A 14,854-nucleotide genomic window follows, 5' to 3' on the forward strand; every position below is an offset into this window, starting at 1 on the left:
TTCCTGCTTTTGCATTTACATTGTTACACCAAAAGGTTACTATCAACATGCAGCTTGGGGAGAAATCTGTGCAACTCAGACTGATTTGTACAGTTGCTTTTCCTAAACGGTGCCACTTTATATTCACTATATAGTTATAAAGTTGAATGTCAATATGCCTCAATAAATATTTATGATTTTCATTCAGTAAGAAATAAAGGATAAATGAAATAATGTAGTTGACAGTAACTCTTTGTCCTGTTCCTTCAGTTTGTCCATTTTCATTTCTGCTCCATGTATTAGGTGTTTCAAAACAATACCTAGGCAGTCTGTCTCTGTTCACTCTAATAGTGCGCTTTTTTTTTTTTGCTTTTTTTTTTTTGAAAGCAGTTTAACAGTAAAACAAGAGATGGGTTTACTGTCAACACAAAAGTCCCCAGCCTCAAGGACCAAGGAAAAGAATATGATGGATTCACGATTACAATAACAGGAGATAAGTACGTTTGCTATTTTCATGGGTTCAGGTACATTAAGTAATGATGAAGTATTAGCAATTAATCTTCCCAAATGCCATTTCTACTTGCATGAAGTGGATTTTGATTTTCACTAGTGGCATTTTTGTAAATGATTAAAAAATTTCTTCATTTGAGGACTTCTGGTGCCTGCTGTGTTCCCTAACAAAGAGGGAATATGGATAAAATTGTTGGAGTAGGCCCAGTTGAGACGATTCTCTAACATGTAGCACAAAAATGAAGAGAAACCTTGTTATTCATCTTGGACTATAAAATACTTGAAGAGGAAAAATCTCAGTCTTTATCCGTATCAAAATACATTTCATGTTGTGAGACCTTGTCTCTTATAGTGACTGAAAAGTCCGAATGGAATGGAGATTTCTGTGATCTAAGAATGGAAGAGACTCTTTCTATTTGGACTTTTGGCCTTTTTTAAATGTTTATTTTTGAGATGTTTGCAGACCTTCTATTTGCAAATGCCAATTTAGATAGTACCTGAATGTATGAGGATACAATCAGGAGTCTGTGGGCCACTCTTTGGGTGAGATAGTAAATTTCTCACTTTATGGATACTGGCTCCTTGTCTTCCTGAAGAATGAGCGTTAATCTGAAGCTCAGAAACTGTCCTACTACTAACTAAAAACTTTGGCTTATGGGATTTAAAATTCTGTGCACTGGAATTTTTCTCAAAACTTGTGTGCTTCCAATGAGTGGCACGGAAGCCAAACTTCTCTTCTAAAATGTTAACGTATCTCTTGGTTTTTAATTTTACATTCTAAATCATATGCCTATATACAGTGAAATGGCATTAAATATTTGGCCCCACTGTTTTGGGGAAAATATTTTGGTGTCAGTAAAACGGTCTAACTTTGTTCTGCACAAATTTTGTTCTGTATCAGTCAGTCTGTCTTGATCCATAGTTTGTAACTATGCTTTTGTCCCAAAACAATTCCATTTTGGTAGTTTAAAAGTTAACAAAACTACACTTTACATTGTATACAAAAATCTCAAGCCCATGAACATATTTTACTGTTTCATATTTCTTATTTTTTACCTACACTTTAAGTGAAACACTAATCCTTGTCAGGTATTCTTCAGTGCTTCACCTGTGATTAGACAGCAATCTTTATGTATTCTTTCAGACAAACTTACAATGTGACAAAACGTTTTTAATTCATTGACGCTTTTTTTTTTTTTTAAAATGAGGGCAACGCACATGATCTCCTCCTTAAGGAAAAATGATAGGAAAAAGTTTATGATGTGGTATTTAACTCTAGTACATTTGTAACTTACCCTGAATATTAGATTGTGCATCAAGTTCTGTTCAAAAAATTTCTTACCTCCTTTTTTGTTTCATCTACTTGATAGAGTAGGGAACATACTATTTTCAGTAGAAACTCAGACAACAGAAGAGAGAACACAGCTGTATCATGCAGAAATAGATGCACTATATAAGGATCTAACAGCCAAAGGAAAAATTCTAATTCTGTCTGCAGAGCTGGGGGTAAGGCTATTTTAATGGAAATGATTAATTTCTTGATAAAATTATATATATACTTTTTTATACCTTCTGTTTAACAGTCACTGTTCTAATAATTTTTGACAGAGATCTTAAGTAATAAAATTCACTGCTTGCTTAAATGCAGTTATGACAAATACCATAAGAAGTTGCCATAATTCTATCTGTTACTTTAAAATTTGCTGTGCTTTGCTGCAGTACTAGAGAGAGTCCAGACAAGGTCTCAATATCACAGTGCGTTCCTTTTCCACCCCCGCTTCTTTCTGACCCCCCTCCCCTTTCCCCTCCCTCCCCCCTCTTCTTTTTTTATTTATTTTTCTCAGGGGTCTGTGTCACGGGTCACTGTCTCATCATCCATATAAGCACTGCTTAGGATTTGATTCATGGTGGCTACATATAAGTAACACAAATTCATGAGAAGCACTAGAATTTTGTTTGTGTTGATTTGTATTGCAGTAAGAATCTGACTACTTGAGCTTGTGCTTTCCATATTTCATCTTTTGACACAGTGTAGCTGAACTGTATTTCACCTAAATTTTAAAGATAAAACAATTTGCTTAAACACCTGTTAATCAGACTTCAGTTTCTCAGCTTGACATTTTTCACATTTGAAATGGTTCTTTAAAAAAAATAATCACAGTACTGTAAGACTTTCCTTTCTATGGTATTTATATGTGTTCCTTTATATAGTATTACCTGGCTATTAAATTATCTTTAATTCACTTTTTTTTTCCTCTTGCTTAGGAAGTGGATGCTGTTTGCAACTTGATCCTGTCATTAGTTTATTACTTCTATAATTTAATGCCACTTTCAAGAGGATCTAGGTTAGTGATTGTCTTTATCATGTCTGTTATCTTGGATGCATGCTTGGTCCATGTGTTGCAGTATCTTAACATATTTTTTAATATAAAAAAGCTAAAAAAGCTCTGGGTTGAGCTGTGTGTCCTGCACAGTCTCTCATTTTGTGCTGCCATGACAATGGGTACTGACTTAGTACTGTTTTAAAAGCTAGTTTAAATTATTGATGGAAACTGTTCATAGCTGCATGTATATTTAAAATTATGAGTAGTCTGTATTTATAGACTTCAGCTCAGATTGAAAAGTGTAATTTTTAAATTGTAATGCTTGGGTTCCTAATCCATATTATGTTACACCACTGTAATTTCACTCAAGAAGCTTTACCAAAACATGTATTTAAGACAAAATATACTTTGAGATAACTTATTTTAATAAAATACACTCAAATGTAATTTATTGCAACTGTTAGGGTCACCAAATGAAACCCTAGAATAAAGTCCCATATGTTGCATATCTCTTCAACTGAAATTCTGGTTTAATTCAAACCTGGCTACATCTAAGACTATTATGAGTCTGTTCCACAAAGTACTTAAGATCTTTAAGTTTATTATTAAACATAGTACAGTAGAAAGTGAAATTTAAAAAATCCTGATACTTCATTTTTGTAATCAGACTTTGCCTTTATCTTACAGAATGTAAAAATTAACAGAAATTCTGTCGGAGTTTCACAATTAAAAAAAAGTTTAAGTTAGATTAAAAAAAAAGTTAAGTAACTCAACAGCTTTAAGTGCCTCTAGCTCTGTTGCAGTAGAGTTTGTAGACTCTTCTGGGCTACAGCTAAAGCTTCTTGTGAACAGGAGGTTGCTTTGTTTTCAGCCCTGTGGAGTCTTAAGAACTTGTAAGTCTGAAATTATAATTCTGACTACTGTAGAAACAGTGCTCTTCAGTAGTTAAACTCCATTCCATCATAACTGCATTCCAGTGGTGTTGGAAAGTAACAGTGATTTTGTTTTGTGTTTCATGCTTGTTTTTACTTCTAAAATAAAGTAACTAGCACAGTAATTTTTACTAGCCTGCTGTGAAACAGTACTATATTCTATTTGTTTTGTAGTCTAAAATACCATTATGGAAAGACTGTTACTGTATTTTGGTTTTTGATTTTTTTTCTTTTTTTTTTTTATTAGTGTGATAGCTTATTCAGTGATCATGGGAGCACTAATGGCAAGTGGAAAAGAAGTATCAGGAAAAATCCCTAAAGGAAAGGCAAGTATCAAAATATACTGGCTCAGCCTTGATGGAGGAAGTAATACTTGTAAATGTGAGGAAGGAGCTGTAAGAAAGTACAGAAGTTGCACACTTGTTTACTGGAGATGGCTCAGCTGCATACTGTGCTGTCTTGCAGCGCTCTCTTGCAGAGAGAGTTTTGAAAATGTCATTGCTGTTCTGATAGCAGATGAGATTTAGGGATAGTATGTGCAATAATTCTGGTTATTCAAATTGTAGCAGTTTGGGTTCCACAGTAATTACGTATTTGTAACTGAAGCATTTCTAGTGTGCTGAGTGGCTCTCCGAGCTTGCTTTGAGAAGGGTTCTGAGAATACTTGGGCAGAATTAGTGAACCTTTTGGCACACGGCAGAAATTTTCTGTCTTTGCTCTCAATGTATTCCAGAGCATTTAGGGCTTGGTAAGTAGAAATGTATTTGCAACTGCTCCTGATTTGTCCTGCCCCTCTGTATTCTGCTTAATTTAAAATAAGTCCTAGTTAAGTGACTGCATTTGAGTATTATACCACCTTGCTCAATAAAGTGTTTCCCTTTCTTTATTCAACTATTGGTCTGTTAGCTGTGTTACCTTTTCAGCATGAAAGGAGTGAGAGCACCTCTGTCTTTTTAATGTATTGTCAAGAGAATCAATGAAATTCCAGTGAGAAAGTTGTTGAAGAAAATATCCTGCGTGGATAACTGAAGAAAGAGCGACTTTCCCTTTTGTTGAAAGCCCTGAAAACAATGAAGTTTGTCCTTTCAGTACAATGAACTCCTAGTAGCTTTTAAGAGCAAACTGCATTTGCTTAGTAGCAAGAAAACTTCCTTTTTTGTATGCCATTAAGCTGATATCTTCACTGTTTTGTGGGAGTTCAAGCTAAGGTAAAAGACTTATGTGGGTTTTCTTATGCATCTTCTTAGGACTTAATAGGGTAGTGCATTTTGCTGACTGATTTTATGCAGGCAAGCAGAGTTTCAGGACTGCCAAAAAGCAGGATTTCTGACTTACAGGAAGCTTTGGGAACATTTTTACATTTGAGGATTTTTCCAGAAACAGAGTGCCTGAATTCGAACAAAACCATTTTTCAGAAAAAGTTTTCATGAGCTGGAAGAAATTGTTTTCCCCAGTTGAATGAAACTGGGATTTTTTTTTTTTTCCTTTTTTTCTCTTTTCCCCCCAGATTCCTTTGAAGGGTATTTCTGGTCCCAAGCTTATGACAGCATGCATTATCAGACTGCTCTGAAGACAAAGATGCCCAGTAGTCAAGAGTCCTGTTATTGCTTGGCAGGTCAGTCAGTAGCCGCAGCCTCTGTAGCTTCCAGTATTGGTTGTGGTGGGGTGTGCAAACCCACAGAGAGCTTCAGTGCCTGGCATGCATGCTGACTTCCAAACTGGTGATGAGGGACAAAGTAGTCTGGGCATAGACTAGTTAGTAAGCTTACTCCTGTCTTACCAAGAATATAGGTAGCATGCTCTCAGAACCCTTCTTGAATTCAGCCAAAGTTCACTGAACCACAAACGTGTCAGCTTAAATGTTTCACTACTAGTGAACCAATGTTTTTGACTGAACATTGTTTTGCTGAAAACTTATTTTCAGCTTTAGGTATGAAGTTGCACAGAGTTCTTGGCTATATGTAGTCAAACTTGTCTGAAAACCCACTGTGGAAAGAAGTAATACAGAATGCTGGGAAAGTCCAATATAAATCTACCAATGACGTAATACAGTATTTTGCAAAATACAGTATGTAGAAATGAGAACTATCCCCACTTTATTTTGACATTGTAATAAAGAGCTGAAGACAGTCAGTATTTTCTGGCACTGACTCATTAGTATAAACATCTTGTTAAGAGATAAAAAAATAGTTAAAGTTGAATTTATATGTTAAGAATATTTGAGGATTAACGTCTTGGAATTAGAGAACTCAAAACTTCTCTAATTTCTTAAGATCTTTTTTATTTTGTTGCATTTTCAGCTGGTTGATTTTGAAGCAATGACAGCACCAGGGTCTGAAGCTTTTAGCAAAATAGCAAGGAGCTGGATGAATCTAAAAAGGTAAATCTGTTTGTTCAGATGGGGGGTGGGGAAATAAAATATGAAAGACTTTATATGTAAAATTTAAACCTATACTAAAAATGTTACTCAGAAATTATGAGTTTAGAAAATGATTCAGTGTATTTTTTAACACTGTTTAGGAATTGATGAGACAAGATTTTGAATTTACACATACAGTAGTTTATTTCTAGTCTAACAGAGTAGTTAGTAGTCTAGACTTCAGTTATGTGAGTGTTATCCTCTGAGAAAATTACTTGGGTTAATATTTTCTTAATTTTGTCCAGTGGTCAAATTTGCCTTTTTATTAATTTTTTTTTTATCATTACTAAATCTGGTGATTGAGTGAACAAAGCAGGGGGAAATTTTAACTTGGGGTTTTTTTCTGTTCTTATGGATCTCTTCAAACTATATATCAAAAGTCATTTACTTATCCTTTAGTCCTATTTTAATTTGGAGAATGAGTATTTTCAAAGTAGATGGAAGTTTTGAATATACAGAATTATGTTACTTAGTATAACTGCATGACTTCTGTATAATGCTTTAAAATTTTGATTTTCATATGAATTGATTTTTGAATACTGAACACAATAATTCCTTGTCAATATTACGAATCTGGTGCATTTGATTTGTCCCTTAGTGGTTATTCTCCATACAAAATCTAAAAATCAAGCCAGAGACAAAACCAATTTTAGTATCCTTCAAGTCAGGGTCAAGACACTTAAAGGGTGCTTTAGAGAACTGGCCGATGTCCTTACAAGGCCATCTATAACCTCTGAAAGGTTGTGCACATCAGGGGACATTCTTGCTGATGGCAGGAAAGGAAATCTGGCATCCATCTTCAGGAAGGCCAGAAGGACAACCCAGGGAAACTGTAGACTGGTCAGCCTCACTGTGGTCCCTGGGAAAGTCATGAAGTGACTCTAGGAAAGCATTTCAGGGTATATGAAGGAGAAGGTGACTGCAGACACTCAACATTTGGTTACCAAACATTGTGTGACCCAATATTATTGCTTTCTGTGATAAAACACCTAGATTTGGGGATGAGAAGAGAGCAATTGATGTTTATTTTTACTTCAGCAAGGACTCCCACAATACTCTCATACCAAGATAGCACATTACGGTCTGGATGAATGGATGGCTAGATGGGTAAAAAGCTGTTTGGATAATCAGATTTAGGGTATACTCAGCACTTTAGACCACACCTAGAGTACTACATCCAGTTTGGGGGCAGCTGCAGTAAAGGCTGCAAACTGGAGCAAATTCAGTAGAGAGCTGCCAAGATGGTCAGGGGGCTGAAGCCTTAACAGGTGTGAACTGGGCTTGTTCAGCCTGGAGAAGAGAAGGCTTTGACCTAATAGCAGCTTTGCAGTACCTGTGAGTATTGAGAAAATGGAGCCAGGCAGTGCTTGGTGGGAGGACAAAAGGCAACATGCATGAGCTGAAACAAGGTTCAGACTGAGCATAATCTTTTCACCCTGAGGGTAGTCAAGCAGCAGAGCAGGCTGCCCAGAGAGGCTGTGCACTCTCCATCCCTGGAGATTTTCAAGACCTGATGGGATAAAGCCCTGACACCCTGGTCAGTTTTTGCAGTTGACCTTGCTTTGAGCAGGATGTTCGATCACAGACCTCCTGAGCTCTGGTCCAACCTGAGTTATTCTGAGAGCCTGAGGAACTCTGCAGCTGCTGGTGGTGCCAAATACCTCATACCGATTAGCGTTTAACTTCATTATCAGTGGTTCTCAGCCTGCTGAATTTCACTAGACTATAAAATCTCTTCCTCAGTGAAGAAGGCTATTAAGACTCAAGGACATCTTTGTCAGACTCAGGCTAAAAATCTACATGTAAGTACAGTCAAATTCAGCATTTATTAAGGAGTGAAATTTTTACTACAGTGTAGAAAGTTGCATTTTTTATTAAAAGTAGTCTGCACAAATACTGTGACTTGGTTGTCTTGGAAATATAAAATATTTATGGTTCCCACAATTTTTACTGTAAATCTCCCACAATTTATATACTCAACTTCTTTCTTCATCGTCTGTTCCTGTCTTTTTTTTTTTTTTTTTTAAGACAGATCTTTACCAAAGGGTAACTTCTCTCTTGGGAGCAGGCAGCTGAAGCCGTTTCAACACTATCTATGTGTTTCTTACGCTCTCAGTTGTACTGTTGAAATTTGTGGGAATCCATAATCCATAGCAAACCAGATCAGGGAACTGATTGTATTAAAAATAACCTTGCCAAAACCAAAATCTTTTTTAAATAGAGACCATTTCATAGCATAGTCCCACCAATAGTATTGCGGGCTCAAATGAGAGATGTATAATGGGCGAGGAATGAGCCAGAGTGGAGAAAATGCTGAAGTTGTCTTTGCTGAGAATAGTATCTGTAGAACCACAGCCCAAAGGACTTGAAGTAATAATATGAAGGTAATTAACCTGAGTGGCTAATTTGTCTGTGGTAGAAGAATAATAGTAGGTAAGGTAAGCAAGGCTTGAACACTTAAAGCAATAAAATTTTGCTTTAACTTCTGCCACTTCCAAAGGCTCTTTTATGTAGTCATTATTTTCATTCTATGTAGTGAGTGAGGAGTCGTGAGAAGCAAGAGTTGGTTGTGGACTGGTTGTGATTCTTGACTTCTGGTCCCAGATTTGTTGGAGAAGGCGATGAAAAGAAGTATAAGTTAATGTGTTAACTTCCAGGTAAATCATAAAACTCAGCAAAAGATAAATAATTTTCTTTTTATCTTCTCTTTCAGTATTTCACCTTCTTACAAGAGCCTACCATCAGTATCAGAGACTTTTCCAACCCTGAGGATGATGATCGAAGTACTAAATACAGACTCGACTCATTGTCTAAAAAAACCGATAGTTGTTGTATAATTTATACAAATAAAAGGCCAAGAGGTACTGCTTCATAAATTATTTTGAAGGGGAAATTATGGTCAAAATGGTTTCGTTTTGGTTTTTTTAATAGAGTAAACTTACTTGACTAGTTATCACTAGAATAAAAGGAATCTTTCTGTGACCAATAATATTAAAAAGGAACAAAGAAGTAGAACAGCTGATTTCTTGTATTGAGACATACTCTAACAGGAAATACAGTTGTTCAGGGGCCAAAGAGCAGTAAGAAACTTCCATCACAGTTATGATCTGAACATACTGCAGGTGAAAATTAGTTTAAAAAAAAAAAAAAAAAAGAGAGAGAAAAGTAATCTGCATTGGAAATACCACTATACTACTTCCCATTTGTTTTTTTTCAAAGCCTCTGTCTTCTGCATGGGAAAACTTCATGAGCTGTACATGTGTGAGTAATTGGTAAATACACAGGCATTTCATGTAATGCAGTCCAGTGAAGGAACAGATGTCAGCTTAAAGAATGGGTTTCAGGAAAACATCATTTGGAAACAAAAACAAACAAATGACATATTGGAGTTAGGCTCTTGGTGAGTAAATGTCAGAAACACAGCAACTGTACATCAGTCTCCCTTTCCAAGTACCCATTGGCGGTGGTGGTTGGCAAAAGATACTAACGGATTGACAGTATACTGGGAGAGCTAGCTAGGGTTCCTTGAGTTGTTTTTGTTGGAAGGGCCTAGCAGCATTCTGGAAAGGCAGGCTTCCTGTAGGGCAGGGCTGATTCAGTTCAAACAACATGGACAGTACCATGAAGCAATTTGTGACTGTAAATCATGATGATAGTATTTCTGGTGAGTCCTAACTGAATTATACTCATCTTAGCTTGAGCTCTGTGACATTAGAGCTCTTTATCAGGTTAAGTGATTTCAGAAACAGCAAGCAAGTAGGGCAAATGTCTGGTTTCCTTAGTGGTTTTGATCAACTCTTTTCCTGCCTGAATATTCAGCATTTCAGAAAATGTACAAAACTGTTCTGTTTTAGACATAGCTTTCAACTTGTTTAATATTGATGGTCTAAACTGTGATTCTGTTGCTGTCACCTTTTACACAATACTCTCTTCTTTACTTTGCTTGCTTCCAGTTTTCCAGGGGTAGGGCTTTGTTGGGCAGTTGCAAATATCTGTCCTAACCATGTAATATGAGATATGCTAAAGAATGTTATTTACCAAGGGAGAGGGGAAAACATCCTGCATACCCCAAGCGTACCAACAGCAGTGCTGTGGTTGCTTTTCTCTGGCTACTGCACAGGGTAATCTCAATCCCCTCTTTAATGAAGAAAGAAATGCAGCAAAGCATCAAGAATGTTGATACAGGTGACCTGCTTTAATAGTGGGACTGAAAATGGGGTGGATTTATTGAATGGAGGGTCTTTTCTTGATTATCCACCCAAGTATTTATCGGATTCAAAGTGGACTCTGTGTGTATGTGTGTGTGTTTCAGTTTGGGGGGGGGAAGTGCCACAGAGTAAGTTAGAAGCTGCTGTGAATACTGACATCCATTATAAGAAAAGCCCTGTTGATTTAGATTTCGATATGTGTTATGTTGATCACTGGCAGAATAGGACACCCGCGGGTAGCTAGAGACCTGAGTGTTTACATGTATGAAGGATTTTCATAGAGATAGAAAATGAATCCTAGAAAGTGGATCCATGCTATGTCTACATTAGCAAGCAGCGCATCCCACCCAGTGCGAGTTGCTCACTTCCCACACTATATGCATTTCAGAGGTTTTACTTTTGTCTGCTTGTCTATTTTATGAACTGGCTGCTCATTGTATTTGGAGTGCATGTTAGCAATGCATCTTCCAGTTTGGGTGTCTTTTGGATGAAACAACACTTACTCTGAAACCTCTCTGCACTGTGAACCAAAAAGTGGTAAGTAGAGAAAATGAGGAGACTCACTTTGAAAGTGTGCTCCCAGTTCAAATTAAACCAGTGGTGCATATATACCCATGGAAACTTTTTTTCATCAACTCTTTAAGATTGTATGTTGAAAATACAAGGATAGGGAAAGAATGTGCTTTCCTTTCACTTAACACCTTTTACCATCTATTGCTGAAACAAGTGTTGCTGTCTGTTGTAATAACTCTTCCTCCCTAAGGACAAGTGCTGTTACCGCATTAACTTCTTGCCATGCTACCTTATGGTACGGTTACCAGACTTGTAAGCACAGCAGAAGTAATGATGTGTGAAGGCAGGGGAAGGAATAGGAAGCAGATTTTTTGGTCAGATGTTTTTAATCCTGATTCTGGTATGTCTGAGTAGGTCTAGAATCTATTTCAAAATTTGCATGGACTGTACTGGAGCTACAGTGGTAACATGGTTAGATTTGATTAGAAAACAGTGATACGACTCCCAGCCAAGGGAAGAATGATCTAACGTGCATTATCTTGAATTGTGGAAATCAACATCTGTTTTGCAAGTATCAGAAGCAAATGGTGTGCCCATGTCTGAGCCCATTTTTCCTAAAGCCTATTTTTCTCTTCTCCTGCTTGTTTGCAGGGGAAATTATTAAGTTCAGGTACATATATCTGATCGGGGATGTGTAACAGATGAGTGCCCAAAATGCAAGGAAAACTAGAAAACTGGGGAAACACCTGTTTGGAATCAAAGTTGTTAGCCATTAGTGAGCACTAATGCACTTTATAATGTTGCTAAGCATTTGGAAGTATAGGTATAATTTTGAGTACATAAGTAAAATTCATCAGAAAAAAAAACCAAACCAGAAGCAGAATTTCATATGCAGACCTAAGGTTCATTAACCAAACCATAATAAAGGCAAATTTGACCACCTGTCTGGCTGGTACTAATGAACATGCATTTTAAACTTTCTTGTTTCATGTAAAGGATGAAAGCAGGTATTTCTTTCCAAGTAAGGATAAAGGAGGTTTGTGAGTTTTCATTGAAAGAATTGGGTTCCTGTCCAATTGTGACAAAGGTATTTTCCCATCATTCTTTTGCTTGAGTACTGGGAAGGTACTCCCCCACTAGAAATAAGCACTATTTGCTTCTATGGTGTCTTCTATTTAAAGGTCTAGAAGTTTCAGAAACCTCTATTAGATTTCATTATGGAGGAAAGGAATTATTATTTTCTGCCTGCCTAATGGAGAAACAGGTACAGTAGCCAGGAAGAGATGCCTAACCTTATGCCTCAATTGTATTCTATTAGTATGATCTTTCCTTTAAGCCTCTAAGTTTTCTTATACCTTGTATTATTCACTGAGAAAGGGGAAATCTATGTTGGCACTGACCAGACAGTTCTTAGAACTCTAAAATAAGAGGTTTTCTTATTCTACAGATTAGACCAGAGGGAGTGGAGAAGGGGTGGTGGGGAAGAAGAAAATTCCCTGGACAAACCAACCATGTACAGCTGTCTGGGCTTCCTCCTCCTCATTTCTCTTACTCCTGTGGCTGGCTTCATACCCATCCCCGTGCTGACAGACACAAAGATGATATTAATGGGAGATCAAGGGAGGGTAGGTGTAACATGCATTACACCTCTATGAGTGTGTGTGTGTGTGTGTATACACGTGTTTCAGAGGCTTGTTTCTCTGGGGCGTGATACAGATGACTAAGAAAACGAGCTCAAGTCAAATGCTCTCAAACAAGTTTAACAAACTAAACAGGGTTATATAACTGGGCTGGTATGTGATGACTTGGAGAACTGTAATTACCTCCTAAGAACGAGGTATGTGGAGAAATCTAATTATCATTTTCCATCCTCTTCTGTGTCATCTTAGACAGCTGGTCTAGCGATATCATTTGAACTCTTAAATGGGAACATTAACGTATTGCAGCCCCAACCATTTATCTGTTAAGACTAGTATTAAAGAAAGCAGAATGAAGAAAAAAAAATAGGCTAAGCAATGAAAACCCATTAATCTGAACATCAATATTTGTGTGACTTTGTAATGTATTTTGAAGATAATAAAAATTCCACATACAACTACCTAGGACAAAAGACAAAATAGATTTAACCTCAGATAAACCTTCTGACGTATTTACCTGCCTTGGTAAGCTTGCTTTGTTTTTGTGGAAGGGAACTGTGCTTCCCCCCCCTTCCCCCCCCCCCCCCCCCGGAGACTTTGGGGGCCTTTTGGGAGTTTGGCAAAGCATTTGCTGAGGTACCACACACAAAGTTTTAGGACTTGACACAGGAAAAGAGAGTGTTTGTATTGTGAATGAGGAGCTATCTGAAAGGGAGAAACAAGGTGGTGGGCTGCCAGGTAAGCTAAGGTTAGTAGTGTAGTTTGCCAATGAAATTTGCAGGTTATGGAAGGTTTGGGTGTGTTAATAAAATGAGGTACAGAACAGCAAATAGGGATAACTCAACACTTAAAAGTACCTGAAATGGTTGTATCGAATGCAGTTTCATCCCAAGTATTTTGTAATTTCCAGATACTGAGTTCCAAGTTTGGGTAATACAAGTTGCAACTAATAAAATTTGCTATCATCAGGTGTCTCTGGAAAAGGCATATAGAAACCCTCGCATATGACAGGAAAGATATTCTTAGAAAGATATTCTTAGTCAATAATTTTTTAAAGACGTTACATAGCACTGATGAGCCGTCCTCTGCGATACTGGTGTATTGGGGAGTTCTGGTGGACAGCTCCGGCCACCCATGGTCAATAAAGATGGCTTCAGACAGCACGAAGCACAGAGAAGGGCCAACAGAACGAGCAGGGTGCTGGAGCGAACATTGATTGAACACAGGATCTCCCTGTAAGTACATCAGTCAGAAAAATAGACTCAGAGAAAAGAGTTAAGGCTAAACAGAACCCTGCTCTTGACACAAGCTGGACATAACGTTGGCAACTCCATCTCAGAAAGCTGGAATAGTATGGCAATGAAACATTCTTTAAAGATGGTGGTGGTGTGCTGCAATTATTCTTTGCCAACTACTTTCTAACCCCCATTATTCTAGTTCATTGAACATTTAGAAGAAAGCATTCTTCCTCTTGCAGCACACCTAAGACCAAAAAACCTCGTTATTTCAACCTATAGGAAATGTATTTTACTGATGTAACTAGTGCCTACTGCATGGACTTGTTATGCTTGGGCTGCAACCTTTTTTACCAAGATAATACAGAGGCTTTGGACCCAGTTGCTGCTGAACCTGTCGAGCTGGACAAAATAGCTCATCCTAGGCACGATGGCCCTTCTCACAGGAGCTGCTGGACCTTCTGCCGCGTCAAGAAACAAGACTTATTTAGGAGTGGGGAAAGGCAGGTTCTTGGCTCCAGCGCTGCTCTGCCAGCTGAGGCAAGTCGTTTCCTGGTGCTCCGGGCCCCGGCAGCGTGGGAATACTACTGCTTGGCTCCTCTGGAGAGGAGGAGAAGGGCTGCGGGAGGCGAGCGCTACGGGCGGGGCAGAGCCGGCCGCGGGGCAGAGCCGGCCGCGGGGCCTGGGCGGGCGCGGCCACGGTCGCAGCCTGCGACTCGGCTCCGGCCCGGGGCTGGCCGCGACCCGCTCGGCCCCACGGTACCGGCGGTAACGGCACCGAAGCAAGCTGGGGAGGCGGCCTCCCTCCCTCGCCCGCTGGGAGGCAGAGGGAGGAAGGAGGAAGGCCGCCTGCCGCCTCCCCCCTCCCGGGAGCGGCCGGCGCCGCGGGGGAGGCCGCCAGCGGCCGCCGCGAGCGCTGGGCGTGCGGGAGGCGGGGTGTGCGGGGCGGCGGCCGGCCTTTATAGGGAGCGAGGGGAGGCGGCGTTTGCAGGAGCGGAGCAGGGAGGGGGAGGAGGAGGAGAAGTGGGGGGGGGGGGGGGGGGGAGAGAGAGAGAGAGGGCGAGGGCGGAGGAGGCGTTTCCCGTTCCCATTCCCAT

The 14,854-nt window shown here is 39.0% G+C and overlaps 1 protein-coding gene across 1 annotated transcript in view; it reads left to right on the forward strand.

Annotated features, from left to right (window-relative positions):
• The window catches only part of TTC13 (tetratricopeptide repeat domain 13), a 43,415-nt gene extending 33,993 nt beyond the window's left edge, over nt 1-9,422 (forward strand). The window contains exons 18-24 of the mRNA XM_075707187.1: nt 367-476; nt 1,860-1,995; nt 2,755-2,834; nt 3,993-4,071; nt 6,046-6,125; nt 8,878-9,025; nt 9,384-9,422. Coding sequence (XP_075563302.1) covers nt 367-476; nt 1,860-1,995; nt 2,755-2,834; nt 3,993-4,071; nt 6,046-6,125; nt 8,878-9,001 — 609 coding nt within the window. The 3' untranslated portion in view covers nt 9,002-9,025; nt 9,384-9,422. The remainder of the gene's footprint in view (nt 1-366; nt 477-1,859; nt 1,996-2,754; nt 2,835-3,992; nt 4,072-6,045; nt 6,126-8,877; nt 9,026-9,383) is intronic.
• The last annotated feature ends 5,432 nt before the right edge of the window (nt 9,423-14,854 follow it).

This window comes from Pelecanus crispus, chromosome 3 (genome assembly GCF_030463565.1).
Source record: "Pelecanus crispus isolate bPelCri1 chromosome 3, bPelCri1.pri, whole genome shotgun sequence".
Lineage (NCBI taxonomy): Eukaryota > Metazoa > Chordata > Aves > Pelecaniformes > Pelecanidae > Pelecanus > Pelecanus crispus.